General features: G+C 47.7%; 1 protein-coding gene across 1 annotated transcript in view; it reads left to right on the top strand.

Annotated features, from left to right (window-relative positions):
• hsdl2 (hydroxysteroid dehydrogenase like 2) overlaps window positions 1-15,583 on the top strand; it is a 106,628-nt gene that overhangs the window by 75,916 nt on the left and 15,129 nt on the right. The window contains 2 exon segments of the mRNA XM_038805599.1: window positions 13,114-13,217; window positions 14,122-14,220. Coding sequence (XP_038661527.1) covers window positions 13,114-13,217; window positions 14,122-14,220 — 203 coding nt within the window.

Consider the following 15,583-nt stretch of genomic DNA (forward strand, 5'->3'; position numbering starts at 1 on the left):
AGGAGGCCATTCAGCCCCTCTAAGCCTGTTCTTCCATTCAATGAGATCATGGACACTCTGGGACCCAACTTCATTTATCCACCTTTGCTCAAGATCCCTTAATGACTTATCTGTTAATAAAAATCTGTCAGTCTCCGGTTTAAAATAAAGAATTGATTTAACATTGCCATTTCTGAAAGAGAGTTTCAAATTCCTGACGCACTTCGTGTCGAGCAGCGCTTCCTAATTTCAGTCCTGAAAGGGTTTTTTGACCACGTCCACGGGTTCGAGACACACCCGGCCTAACCAGTGGAAATGGTGCTCTCCATCTACCTATCCATGGGGCAGAGATGGTGACGTATTCACTGGACTAGTAATCCAGAGGTCTGGGGGCCGGTTAGCTCAGTTGGCTGGACAGCTGGTTCGTGATACAGAGCAAGGCCAGCAGTGTGGGTTCAATTCCTGTAGCGGCTGAGGTTATTCATGAAAGCCCCATTTTCTCAACCTTGCCCCTCGCCTGAGGTCTGGTGATCCTCAGGTTAAATCACCATCAGTCAGCTCCCCCCCCCCTCAAAGGGGAAAGCAGCCTATGGTCATCTGAGACTATGATGACTTTACTATAACGCTCTGGGAACATGGGTTCGAAGCTGGTGGAATTTAAATACAATTTTTAAAATATAAATTGAGTGTACCCAATTTTATTTTTACAATTAAGGGGCAATTTAGCATGACCGATCGGCACATCTTTGGGCTGTGGGGGCAAATCCCACCCAAACGCGGGGAGAATGTGCAAACTCCACACGGACAGTGACCCAGAGCCGAGATCGAACCTGGGACCTCAGCGCCGTGAGGCAGCAGTGCTATCCACTGCGCCACCGTGCTGCCCGAGGCGGCAGTGCTAACCACTGTGCTACCGTGCTGCCCCTTTGTTCTCACTCTTGCATTCACACACTCTCTCTTTCTTGCTCATTCTCAGTTCCTGATCTTGGGAATACGGTTTGTAGCAAACAATTTGAGGGGGGTTTTGGCGAGTTTGGAGCAGCTTGGGAGCGGGTTCCACCCCCAGCACAGCAGGGGTTAGGTGCATTTTGGCGCGGCCGTTGTGGCGCGGCCGTTTTGGTGCCGGCTGTTTTGGCGCCAGCCGTTTTGGTGCTGGCTGTTTTGGCGCCGGACGTTTTGGCGCCAGCCGTTTTGGTGCTGGCTGTTTTGGCGCCAGCCGTTTTGGTGCTGGCTGTTTTGGCGCCGGACGTTTTGGTGCTGGCTGTTTTGGCGCCGGACGTTTTGGCCATAATAACATTTCTTTATTTGTAAATTGGCTGCTGGTGCGGGTCCGCTGTCACAAGTGTTTCGTTCTATCACCATCTTTTTATATATTTTTTAACTAAACCAATTCGCATACCCATATGATGGCTGAGGAAGTATCAACGAAACGTGGTAAAGAAAAATTTGTTCATAACGGATTCCTTTACGTCTTTGACAAAACAAGCAAAGGTGACAGCGAAGTGAAATTTTGGCGTTGTGAGCAAAAAAACCGGTGCAAAGCACGTCTCCATACTAAAGCTGCAAACGTGGTGAGGCAGCTGAACAGCCATTCGCATGATGCTTCTGCTGCACAAGTAGAGGTTGCACTCGTGAAAACTATAATAAAAAAGAGAGCACAGGAAACCCTTGAGGCACCGACTGTAGTTGTTAATGAATGTTTGACAGACATATCCCAAGCTAGTCTACCAGCCATTCCTAATATATCTGCTTTGAGGAGAATGATAAGCAGAAAGCGTAATTATGTATTGAACGCCCCCACCAATCCAAGTGATTTACAACAATTGATTGTGCCAGAATGCTACAGGATATATGTCCCTCAACCAGGAGTGGAAGAAAATGTTTTACTTTGTGATAGCGGACCAGGTCACGACCGGATATTAATCTTCGGAAGACAGAGCTGGCTACAGCACTTATTGACATCTGATATGTGGTTTGCAGATGGCATATTCAGTATTGCTCCCAGCCTCTTTTCTCAGATTTATGTAATTATGGTAAAAAAACACGGAGGAGTTACTCCTACGGTTTATGCTCTTTTACCCAACAAGCAACGCACAACATATGCGAGAATGTTCGCATTATTGAAAGAAATCGAACCCAACTTGAAACCCAGTTCAATCGTCTGTGATTATGAACAAGCTGCGCACAGTGCTATGAAAGACATATTCCCTGATGTTCAAATAAAAGGATGTTTTTTTCATTTAGCTCAAAATATGCAAAAACATCTAGCTAGTATGGGGTTCCGTAGTTTGTATAACACTGATCCAGATTTCGCGTTAAAAGCTAAAATGATTATTGCCATTGCCTTTGTACTTTTGAACAAAATCGATGAATATCTGGATGCTTTAGCGACCCAACTGTCGCAAGAACTTCAAGATTTACTCAACTGGTTTGAAGATATTTATGTTGGTCGTCTGAACAGACGAGGAAATGGTAGACGAACACCTTTATTTCGCCCTGAGATTTGGAACCTTTATCAGAGAACATTAAACGGGGAAGACCGCACAAACAATAATGCGGAGGCAGCCCACCGTCGATTGAAATATGAACTTGGCATGCATCATCCCACCATATGGAAACTAATTGATGGCCTGCGTAAAGCACAGAAAGGTAGAGATGCATATTATGAAAGGTTACTAGCCGGCCATGAACCGCCACAAAAACTAAAAAAGTATAGAGATGCAGATAAAAGAATACATGAAACTGTTCTTAAATTTGAAAACATGGATGCTATCGAGTACTTGAGGAGCCTTGCTCATAATTACCAAATTAACTAAACTAAATGAACTAATTTAAGGTTTTTAACTAAATGAACTAATTTAAGGTTTTTAATTTACAATAAAGTTAGTTTAAAAACTTTTTAAAGCTCATCTTTTAATTTACAGTTTTAAGCTTGCTTTTAAGTCCTTCCTTCGAATGATACTGAATCTTGCAACAATTTACTTGCAACAATTTACTAGGCACAAAAACTTAAAAAATTTCTGTCCTCTGCGCCCAAACGGCCACGCCCAATTGTCCCATGGCGCCCAAACGGCTGCGCCCAAACGGCCGCGCCAAAACGGCCGCGCCCAATTGTCCCATACTGCACAGCAGATGGTGCGTGGCATAAGGGAGAGAAAACAACTTGCAAAGAAGAGGAAAGGGAAATCTCACACGGAACCGGTATTTCGAGTGGTTGTAGCTGTTAAGAATGTTGAGCAATTAATGTGGAATGTGGAGCAACATAGAAAGAATTGGAATACAGGACATGATGTATGAATTCTGAGTCCAGGTACCTACTTGGAGGTCGGGGTCACCGATTTGGGTACTACCCCTCATCATAAAACACCACCTCTGAATATGTGGCATGAAGGTGAAGCAATAACTGAAGAACCCTCCCCCTTTTCAGGAAATGCTATTCTCAGCACTGGACGTGGGAGGTTTGCCATGTTAATGCCTTAAAATCCCTTCTGCGAACTCGTTACATTATGCGGGGCCCTTTTCCCCTCAAAGATTCTGTATCTTCCAGCCCAAAAAGGGCAGCATAGTAGCACAGTGGTTAGCACAGTTGCTTCACAGCTCCAGGGTCCCAGGTTCGATTCCCAGCCTGGGTCACTGTCTGTGTGGAGTCTGCACGTTTTCTCCGTGTGTGCGTAGATTTCCTCCGGGTGCTCCGGTTTCCTCCCACAGTCCAAAGATGTGCAGGTTAGGTGGATTGGCCATGATAAATTGCCCATTAGTGTCCCGAAAGTTTGGGTGGGGTTACTGGGTTACGGGGATAGGTTGGAAGTGTGGGTTTATATGGGGTGCTCTTTCCAAGGGCCGGTGCAGACCCGATGGGCCGAATAGCCTCCTTGTGCACTGTAAATTCTATGATTCTAAAAGCACCCTTTTTAATTGTTTCCCCCCCCCCCCCCATTTATTGATGAGCAGTGATAAGGATTCTTCAAAAACAAATTGCATCAAAATCCTGACGTAAGAAAGCTTTATTTGTACAATCCACCTCCCAATTTCGTACAGGCGTTTGAGATTGTCTTTGGAAGCAGGTACCTGCACTCTGGAAATGACTGCAGGACCAACTTTTATTGACTTCCAATAACTGAACGCAGGAATGTATGTACAGGATCGAGGAGGCCATTCAGCCCCTCTAAGCCTGTTGGATTGGATTGGATTAGATTGGATTTGTTTATTGTCACGTGTACCGAGGTACAGTGAAAAGTATTTTTCTGCAAGCAGCTCAACAGATCATTCAGTACATGGAAGAAAAGGGAATTAAACAAAATTCAAGAAAATACATGAGAATACATAATAGGGCAACACAATATATACACTGTAACTACATAAGCATTGGCATCGGATGAAGCAGACAGGGTGTAGTGTTAATGAGGTCAGTCAATAAGAGGGTCATTTAGGAGTCTGGTGACAGTGGGGAAGAAGCTGTTTTTAAGTCTGTTCGTCCGTGTTCTCAGACTTCTGAATCTTCTGCCCGATGGAAGAAGTTGGAAAAGTGAGTAAGCCGGGTGGGAAGGATCCTTGATTATGCTGCCTGCTTTCCCCCAGCAGCGGGAGGTGTAGATGGAATCGATGGATGGGAGGCGGATTTGTATGATGGACTGAGCGGTATTCACGACTCTCTGAAGTTCCTTGCGGTCCTGGGCCGAGCAGTTGCCATACCAGGCTGTGATGCAGCCCGATAGGATGCTTTCAATAGTGCATCTGTAAAATCTGTGTTCTGCCATTCAATGAGATCATGGACACTCTGGGACCCAACTTCATTTATCCACCTTTGCTCAAGATCCCTTAATGACTTATCTGTTAATAAAAATCTGTCAGTCTCCGGTTTAAAATAAAGAATTGATTTAACATTGCCATTTCTGAAAGAGAGTTTCAAATTCCTGACGCACTTCGTGTCGAGCAGCGCTTCCTAATTTCAGTCCTGAAAGGGGTTTTTTGACCACGTCCACGGGTTCGAGACACACCCGGCCTAACCAGTGGAAATGGTGCCCTCCATCTACCTATCCATGGGGCAGAGATGGTGACGTATTCACTGGACTAGTAATCCAGAGGCCTGGGGGCCGGTTAGCTCAGTTGGCTGGACAGCTGGTTCGTGATACAGAGCAAGGCCAGCAGGGTGGGTTCAATTCCTGTAGCGGCTGAGGTTATTCAAGGTCTTCTCAACCTTGCCCCTCGCCTGAGGTCTGGTGATCCTCAGCTTAAATCACCACCAGTCAGCTTCCCCCCCCCCCCCCCCCCCCCCCCCCAAAGGGGAAAGCAGCCCATGGTCATCTGAGACTATGATGACTTTACTATAACGCAGACTAATGCTCTGGGAACATGGGTTCGAAGCTGGTGGAATTTAAATACAATTTTTAAAATATAAATTGAGTGTATCCAATTTTTTTTTTACAATTAAGGGGCAATTTAGCATGACCGATCGGCACATCTTTGGGTTGTGGGAGTGAAGGCCACGGAGACACAGGGAGAATGTGCAAACTCCACACACACAGTGACCCAGGGCCGGGATTCGAACCCGGGTCCTCAGCGCCATAGTCCCAGTGCTAACCACTGCGCCACCGTACTGCCCTTGGAATTTACATACAATTAATAAAATCTGGAATGGAAAGTGTCATAATATACACCAGTATATCATGGTGCAGACACACACTGATAGACATACACTGGGACCAAACAACATGCACAAACACCGCAGCCAATCACCAGTTAGAATACACACACTATAAAGGCAGAGGGCACCACGGTTCCCGCCCATTCTGGGTGCTGCCTCTCAGTGTAACAAGAACTCATCCAGCCCAGCACAGACTCACAACACGTGCTGAGAGAATCAACTGGTTCAGACAAGGCTTAGGTCTCTAGTTTAAGTTAGCGTCATCTAGACCCACAGTCAGCGTGTGTTAGTTAGTTAGAAATAGTTAATAAAATTGAGTTGAACCTTCATCAGTGTTGGAAGTATCTGTTCATCTCTCAAGTCTACACTAGCCAACACTTCAGACAGCTAGCCACATTAATGGTGCATGACAACTATCATCGATTGTTGTTCTGGTTCACGAACATCTTTCGAGAAGGGAAATCTGCCATCTTTATCCAGTCTGTCCTAGGTGTGACAGCAATGGGATTGATTCTGAACTAACCTCTGAATAGGGCTCTGATGCGGGCAGCACAGCGGCGGAGTGGTTAGCATTGCAGTCTCACGGTGCCGAGGACCCGGGTTCGATTCTGGCTCTGGGTCACTGTCCGTGTGGAGTTTGCACATTCTCCCCCTGTTGGCGTGGGTTTTGCCCAAACAACCCAAAGATGTGCAGGATAGGTGGATTGGCCACGCTAAATTGCCTCTCAATTGGAAAAAATAAATTGGGTACTCTTAAATTTAAAAAACAAAAAACTAACCTCTGAATTGTTCAGTTCAAGGGCAGTTTGTGGTGGGCAACAAATCCTGGCTCGTGTCAGCAACACGGCCCAGGAAATAATTTTTAAAAGTTTCTCTTAATATCTCAAATTCTTTGATCAAATCACTCCTGTATCTTCTAGTGCTGTTAGGTAATTCTCCCTCGGTGTACCTGAACAGACCCCGGGGATTATTATTATAAACTACAGAGCATACAAGCCCGTTTATAAAATCTCTCCTCATACTTTAACCCTCGATGTCCAGTAATCATTCTGGGAAACGTACACCACTTTTCCTAAGGTGTAAGGGTTCCTGGGTTGAACAATGTAGATTGATGATACACCTCTGAGTGGATGTCTCCAACTCTTTTTTAAAAATTTAGAGTATCCAATTATTTTTTTCCAATTAAGGGGCAATTTAGCGTGGCCAATCCACCTACTCCGCACATTTTTGGGTTGTGGGGGCAAAACCCACACAAACACGGGGAGAATGTGCAAACTCCACACGGACAGTGACCCAGAGCCAGGATCGAACCTGGGACCTCGGCGCCGTGAGGCAACCGTGCTCACCACTGGCGCCACCTTGCTGCCCACATCGCCAACTCTGTTCAGGAGTGGCCGGTTCAAACTGACCACTTATTTTCAGTTTGCAAGACCATTAATGGTTCTCAGTGTGTTTGCCCATAAACATAACATCATGTAGTACAGTGCTCCATCTGGTGGCCGAGTAGAGATCTCACAAAACACCATTTGAAATCTGCAAGGGCTGCCGAGTTTTCAAATGATTGCTGCAGCAACGTTTAGCAATACGTTTTTATTTCTTCTTTCGCGGGGAATGAACATCGCTGGTTAGGCCAGCATTTATTGCCCATCCCTAATTGCCCTTGAGAAGGTAGCGATGGGCTGTCTTCTTGAACTGCTACAGTCCCTGTGGTGTAGGTACACCCAGAGTGCTGTTAGGGAGGGAGTTCCAGGGTTTTGACCCAGCGACAGTGAAGGAGCGGCTGATATATTTCCAAGTCAGGATGGCGTGTGGCTCAGAGGGGAACATCCAGGTGCTGGTGTTCCCAGTATGTGTTGCTGCCCACTTCCTTCTACGTGGTAGAGGTTGAGGGTTTGGAAGGTGCTGTCGAAGGAGCCTTAGTGAGTTCCTGCAGTGCATCTTGTACGTCGTACTCGTTGCTGTCAGTGTGTCAGTGGTGGTGGGGGCGTATGTTGAAAGTTCCAGAGCTTAGGGCCCCGACTGCTGACGGCATGACAACCAATGATGGTACAGTTAGAATCAGGAATGCTGGGCGGCACGGTGGTGCAGTGGTTAGCACTGCTGCTTCACGGCGCCGAGGTCCCAGGTTCGATCCCGGCCCCGGGTCATTGTGAAGTTTGCACATTATCCCTGTGTCTGCATGGGTTTCACCCCCCTCAAGCCAAAGGTGTGCAGGGCAGGTGGATTGGCCACGCTAAATTGCCCCTAAATTAGAAACATTAATTTTTTTTTTAAAAAGCCAGCAATGCCCAGGAGGCTAGAATTGGAGGAGCACCAGGATTGTGGAGGGTTGTCGGGCTGGAGGAAGGTTACAGAGATAGGGAGGGGAGAGGTTTAAAAGCAATAATGTGCATCACTGTTTTTGAAAAAATACAATTACGTCTTGTTTTTCATACAGGCCGCCTATTCTTTGTCCGAAACCCTTGGAGCCAATTGCATTTCGGATTTTAGATCACTTCGGTTTTTGGATACCATTTCTAAACTTGCATTGCAATAGCCTAAACCTAGGCTGGCTATAGTCTAAAGTAAATCAAGTGGCTGGAAAAATAAGATTGATCTCTGAATAATAAATACAGGTTACCTGTAATCAGTTTCCCTTCACCACAAAAAGCACAAAGACAAACTTCCTGCGAAAGGTCGATGAGGGTCAAAAATGTGTGCTTTTGGGATTTATGGATAATATGCACAACTGTATTTGGTTCCAAACCTTGGGTTTATAGTATTGTGTAATATTGTCTCTGACTTCTGACTTCGCTAAGGGAGCAGTTTTTGATTCTTCATCATTGAACCTGTAACCAATGCGCTCGGTATCATAGTTCGCCTGCGAAGGCAGGACTTTCACAAAATGTCCGCCGCTGCTCACAAAATGGTGGTCCAGACAAAATAAACAAACGTGATGTTGGACCTCCAGGCCCGGTAATGGAGCAAACAAATGAGCAGCTTTGAAACCTGAAACCACTGCAGTTAGCTAATGAATATCTCTTAAGGGTGTGCGCATTTATCTGGCAGTAGTTTCACTTTGCACCGAGGCTGAAATTATCCTGTGAATTCAGCTTCAGACAGGAGTTAGAACCCGACCTGACACGGCAGTGAGACTCCCTGGAGAAGGAGGAGGAGGTCACGCTGCTTGGCGTAGTGGTTTGCCTTGGGTCAGAGAAGCTGATAGAAAGATTTGATGGAAGCGTTCCACATGAAGGGTTTTGTTGGGAGTAAATGGGGGAGGGGGGGGAGGAGAAGTGTTTCCAGTATTGGGACGGTCGGTAACCAAAGGAGACAGATTTAAGGTGATTGACAAAAGACATGTTGAGGAAGATTGTTCTTTTCACGACAAGTTGTTATGGAATGGTGAGGAAGCAGATGCAGTCATAACTTTCAAAAGATACTTGCGTAAATATTTGGAGGGACAGCAAGGTTATGGGGTGTGGGACTAACTGAATAGCTCGTCCAAAGGTTCAGCACAGACACAAAACCCTGGAAGGCCGATCATTCTATGATTAGAGCCCAGTAAGGCCAAAATTGGACATGGAATCTAAATTTCTCTAACCCTGCTTTCAAGGTTTGGCGTGGAAAGAGATCTTGCTTGTGGTTGAGGTGAAGAGCATAGCTGCGTTTAAGGAGAAGTTCGATAAAAGATGAGAGGGAATAAATCAATGGTTATGCTGATGGTGTGAGATGAAGAGGGGTGGGGAGGAGGTTGGTATGGACCGTGAACTCCAGTACAGACCAGTTGGGCCGAATGGCCTGTTTCTGTACTGTACTGTCCCCATAATTCTCCGTCCATCCACATGTTTTGTTGGTGAGCTGAGACACCAGGGTGGAGAGAAATCATAGACTACCTACAGTGCAGAAGGCGACCATTTGGCCCATCATGTCTGCGCCGATCCTGCGAAAGAGCACCCTACCGGCACGGTGGCACAGTGGTTAGCATTGCTGCCTCCTCTCCCCCCCGGCAAAAAAAAAATTGCTGCGGTTGAGTTTCGCAGCAATTGTCCTTCGATGTCTATAAAGCACCTTAGAATATCATAAGGATGTGGAAGGTGCTATGCAAATGCAAGTTTTCATTTTGTGCCTCAACTGTCGTTGACGGTTTGCTGTTACGCTTTGAAGTCCAGAGCGATTGGCTGCAGAAAAATATTTTGTACCCCAGTCACCGTCGCCGGTGGATCTTTGAAACACCGTCCAGTTCCAAACGGTACAGAAAATAACCCTAATGAGGCAGTAACACTGTGAACATTCTGTGTACCGCTTAACTGCTGATGCCACAGCTGAAGACACATTTATTCTATTCACATGGGTCTCTCATTCCAGGGGGAGCTAATCACCTCATTGAAAAAAAACACCCTTTATTGAATGCCGCATTCTGAAAACACTTCCACACTCTTCTGGTGGGCGTGTGCCCTGTTGTTTGTTGTTAATGAGCAGAAGACCTCGTGACTTTTGAAGCATTTGTATCTTTGGGAAAAAGAAGGAAACACGTACATTTGCGTAGCACCTTTCATGATGCCTCCCAGCACTTTGCACCCAATGAAGTACTTTTTGTAATGTAGTTGTTGTTGCACTGTAGGAAAGCGGCTGCTTACGAGGGCACAGCAACAGACAGCAGTGTTGATAATGATCAGAGAATCTGTGTTCGAAATTGAGTATTGGAATTGTCTATATTCACCCGGGCAGGCACATGGGGCCTTGGTTTAACTTCAGATCTGAGAGCCGCCACGTCCGACAAGGCAGCACTCCCGCAGTCCTGCACTGGAGTGACGCGTCCGACAAGGCAGCACTCCCGCAGTCCTGCACTGGAGTGACCCGTCCGACAAGGCAGCACTCCCGCAGTCCTGCACTGGAGTGACGCGTCCGACAAGGCAGCACTCCCGCAGTCCTGCACTGGAGTGACGCGTCCGACAAGGCAGCACTCCCGCAGTCCTGCACTGGAGTGACGCGTCCGACAAGGCAGCACTCCCGCAGTCCTGCACTGGAGTGACCCGTCCGACAAGGCAGCACTCCCGCAGTCCTGCACTGGAGTGACCCGTCCGACAAGGCAGCACTCCCGCAGTCCTGCACTGGAGTGACCCGACCGACAAGGCAGCACTCCCGCAGTCCTGCACTGGAGTGACGCGTCCGACAAGGCAGCACTCCCGCAGTCCTGCACTGGAGTGACACGTCCGACAAGGCAGCACTCTCGCAGTCCAGCACTGGAGTGACCCGTCCGACAAGGCAGCACTCCCGCAGTCCTGCACTGGAGGGACACGTCCGACAAGGCAGCACTCCCGCAGTCCTGCACTGGAGTGACACGTCCGACAAGGCAGCACTCCCGCAGTCCTGCACTGGAGTGACACGTCCGACAAGGCAGCACTCCCGCAGTCCTGCACTGGAGTGACACGTCCGACAAGGCAGCACTCCCGCAGTCCTGCACTGGAGTGACCCGTCCGACAAGGCAGCATTCCCGCAGTCCTGCACTGGAGTGACCCGTCCGACAAGGCAGCACTCCCGCAGTCCTGCACTGGAGGGACACGTCCGACAAGGCAGCACTCCCGCAGTCCTGCACTGGAGTGACACGTCCGACAAGGCAGCACTCCCGCAGTCCTGCACTGGAGTGACACGTCCGACAAGGCAGCATTCCCGCAGTCCTGCACTGGAGTGACCCGTCCGACAAGGCAGCACTCCCGCAGTCCTGCACTGGAGGGACACGTCCGACAAGGCAGCACTCCCGCAGTCCTGCACTGGAGTGACCCGTCCGACAAGGCAGCACTCCCGCAGTCCTGCACTGGAGTGACCCGTCCGACAAGGCAGCATTCCCGCAGTCCTGCACTGGAGTGACGCGTCCGACAAGGCAGCACTCCCGCAGTCCTGCACTGGAGTGACCCGTCCGACAAGGCAGCACTCCCGCAGTCCTGCACTGGAGTGACGCGTCCGACAAGGCAGCACTCCCGCAGTCCTGCACTGGAGTGACGCGTCCGACAAGGCAGCACTCCCGCAGTCCTGCACTGGAGTGACCCGTCCGACAAGGCAGCACTCCCGCAGTCCTGCACTGGAGTGACCCGTCCGACAAGGCAGCACTCCCGCAGTCCTGCACTGGAGTGACCCGTCCGACAAGGCAGCACTCCCGCAGTCCTGCACTGGAGTGACAGTCAGCCTTGACTTTCGTGCTCGAGCACTGGAGTGGGACATGATCCCGGTACCTTGTGATTCAGAGGCAAGAGCACTGCCAACTCAGCCAAAACCGGACACTCCCAAGACGAGAAACTACTTGGAAGAAAAAAATAAATTTATACAAAGTCATTCATTGTTTCTGAAAGAACAATGGCAAGGGGACAAGCAGGTTATCTCAACGTTGGAACTGACTAACCTTCCATGAAAACCATGTAATTTTATTGTAGAAAGCAACATTTCTGGAAGAACTTCCTACTGATTGTAAAAGAAAGCAGGTTCACATTAGAACTAGCAGGAGTAATCACTGCTGCCCAGTGTCTCAATGTCCTTCTGAAGGCTGGATCGTCAGTGTGTTTAACAATCGTAATTATAGATCTGGTGATGTTTAGTCTGATGTGACCTAATGACTCTAATTTACTTAGCATTGATTTGAAACTTTGAGTGACAAGCCGCAGCCCCATCCCAATCCATTTTTCTTATTTATATCACCTTTGAACAGCGATCCATTTGCCGTTGAATTGTAGCGTGGTGCAGCACAGAAGGAGGCCATTTGACCCATCATTTCTATGCTAGCTCTTTGAAAGAGCTCTCCAATTTCTATTTGCAAGTTATTGAATCTGCTCACAGGCGGTGAATTGCAGAATGCACTCGCACATGTTTTAATAGTAACTTTAAAAGTTACGATGTGGAGATGCCGCCGTTGGACTGGGGTGAGCACAGTAAGAAGTCTTACAACACCAGGTTAAAGTCCAACAGGTTTGTTTCAAACACTAACTTTCGGAGCACTGCTCCTTCCTCAGGTGTAAAAGTTACAGGTGCGATATTTCAAAACCAGCAACCTGGGGACCCAGGCTGTGCTGGATTTTGGGTCAGACAGTACGGGTGAAGGTGGGTCGGGTGGGCTCGCTCGGAGCGTGGGAATAGACTAGCTCCAGCAGCAAGAGGGATAACTACCCAGGCGTCACCACCATGCCAATGCAGCGCCATAGCCCAATAGTCAAGATAAGTGGTTTTTTTTTTGTTGCTTTTTACTCAATTAAACTCCAGATTTTATACAACCAGATTTGAGAGATGGTACCGTGCTTCATTGACTTGGAGGTGTCCTGAGATTGTGAAATAAATAAATGCAGACAAAAAGCGTAGCCAGGGTGCGCTGATTGTAAAAATGAATATTTGCATCATGAATACTTTCAAAGCTGAGCTTTTCTGTCTGTTCGTATATTGAAAAACCGGTACGTTAATCTAAAATTTGATGAATTGTTTAATTTTGCATTGCAACCCATTCAATTTCTCTCCCTCTCTCTTAGGTCAAAGTTGTGCATTCCCTACTTGAAGAAGAGCAAAAACGGCCACATCCTGAACCTGAGTCCTCCACTCAACATGAACCCCATCTGGTTCAAGAACCACTGTGGTGAACATGGGCGGGAGTGTTTATATATTATCACTGCGTGCTTCGTGAGGAGACTAGACGAGCTGGGACATTGTCCTTCAAACAGGGAGAGTAAAGGGGAAATTTGATGGTGACATTTAAAATCATGCAGGGGTTTTGTAGAATTGACAAGGAGAAACTGTTCCCTGTGGAAGACGAATTAATAAACAGCAGACACGGGGTTATTGTTAAAAAGAGGTACAGGTGAAATGAGAATTTTGTTTTTTTACACAGTGAGTTGTTACTATCTGGGATGGACTGCCTGAACAGGCAGTGGAAGCAGTGGCATGGTGGTATTGTCGCTGGACCAGTAATCCAGAGACCCAGAGTAATGCTCTGGAGACCCGGGTTCAAATCCCGCCACTGCTGATGGTGAAATTTGAATTCAATGAAAAATGTAATGGTGACCCTGAATCTATGGTCGATTGTCGTAAAAACTGGATCACTAATGTCCTTTAGGGATGGAAATCTGCCGTCCTTACCTGGTCTGGCCTACATGTGACTCCAGACCCACAGCATTGTGGTTGACTGTTAAATGCCATCAGGGGTGGGCAATAAATGTTGGCACAGCCAGCGATGCCCACATCCCATGAATGAATTAAAACAAATCAACATTAACTTTCAAAAGGGAGTTGCATAGATGCAGTGGAAGGGAAGGAATTTTGGGCTATGGGGAAAGCTTGGTGGTGGGGGGGGGGTCTGGTTGGGTAAATCTTTCCAAGAGCCAACGCAGGCACAATGGGCCTGTGATTCTCATTAGTCGTCGAAGTAACACTGGAAGAATTTTCTCCACAATGCTGTACTGACGGATCACTTCCCTTCCGCCTCCGGTGTGGAAGGGCAGATGAAGGTGCTAATGATCCCATGTGCGCTCTCTCTCCCTCAGCGTATACCATGGCTAAATATGGGATGTCGATGTGTGTTCTGGGAATGGCTGAGGAATTCAGAGGTGAAATTGCAATCAATGCTCTGTGGCCAAAAACCGGTAAGAGCAATTTGATTTTTACTTCATGTGGATAACACCGTATGTGTACTTCATGCAGGTCTGGTGGGACATTTAGATGCTGATGTTTTCTTACGCTGTTTGCTTCCCCCCCCTCCCTCCCCCACCCCGCCACCCCCCAAATCTGTTGACCTGTTGACTACCTGCTGGGCTAGGGTTCTGTGGGTATCCAGTCCAGTACTTTTTTTTTTTTTTAATTTAGAGTACCCAATTTTTTCCAATTAAGGGCCAATTTAGCATGTTCAATCCACCTACCCTGCACATCTTTGGGTTGTGGGGGTGAAACCCACGCAGACACGGGGAGAATGTGCAAACTCCACACGGACAGTGACCCAGGGCCGGGATTCGAACCTGGGACCTCAGCGCCGTGAGACTGCAATGCTACCACTGCGCCACCGTGCTGCCCTCCAGTCCAGTACTGACCTTTACTCTTCATTCTTCCATGTACAGCATTGACTGAGAATCATAGCATTTCTACAGTGCAGAAGGAGGCCATTTGGCCCATCGAGTCTGCACCAACCCTTCAAAAGAGCACTCTACCTAGGCCCACGCCCCTGTCTCATCCCAGTAACCCCACCTAACCTTTTGGACACCAAGGGGCAATTTAGCATAGCCAATCCACCTAACCTGCACATCTTTAGACTGTGGGAGGAAACCGGAGCAGCCGGAGGAAACACTGGGGAAAACGTGCAAACTCCAGAGTCATCTGACGCCGGAATTGAACCCGGGTCCCTGGTGCGGTGAGGAAGCAGAGCTAACCACTGTGCCCCAGTGCTACCCTATCTGCTAGCTCTATTTCCACTCAAACAACACCCATCTAAGGACAAAATCCACTTTCAAATACAGTTAGCAGACTCAGGAATACTTGTTGTAAAGTGATGTCTTGGATAAACCACCTCCAGAAAGAGACATCATTCAGGAAGCCGCTGCAGATTCTTGCCTGTCTCAACTTACCGTTTAAACTGCCAGCCTTTGAAATTGCTCTTGTCTTGTTCATGGGATATCTTGAGATCCTGTCTTGAGATCAGCTTGTCCCCAGTTAAATCTTTAACCAAAATGTTTTGAAAGAAACAGCTACTCTGTTCGCAGACAGTTCTAACCTTCTTGTATTGAGAGCGGCTGCTTGTTTGGACCCATCCCAGTCTAAAAACTAAACTTTTTAAACTGCAGAAACTGCTTCAGCCCCTGCCTTCTCACATTAACTACAACATCTTACTAAAACTATACATAATGGGCGGGGTTCTCCGTAGCCCGACGGCAGAATCGGAATCGGCGATTGGACAGGGAATGGACTTGGCCGCCGGATCCGGGGCAGGGGTTGGTTTGACACCGGTTTGCGATGCTC

Source organism: Scyliorhinus canicula, chromosome 8, assembly GCF_902713615.1.
Source record: "Scyliorhinus canicula chromosome 8, sScyCan1.1, whole genome shotgun sequence".
Classification (NCBI taxonomy): Eukaryota; Metazoa; Chordata; class Chondrichthyes; order Carcharhiniformes; family Scyliorhinidae; genus Scyliorhinus; species Scyliorhinus canicula.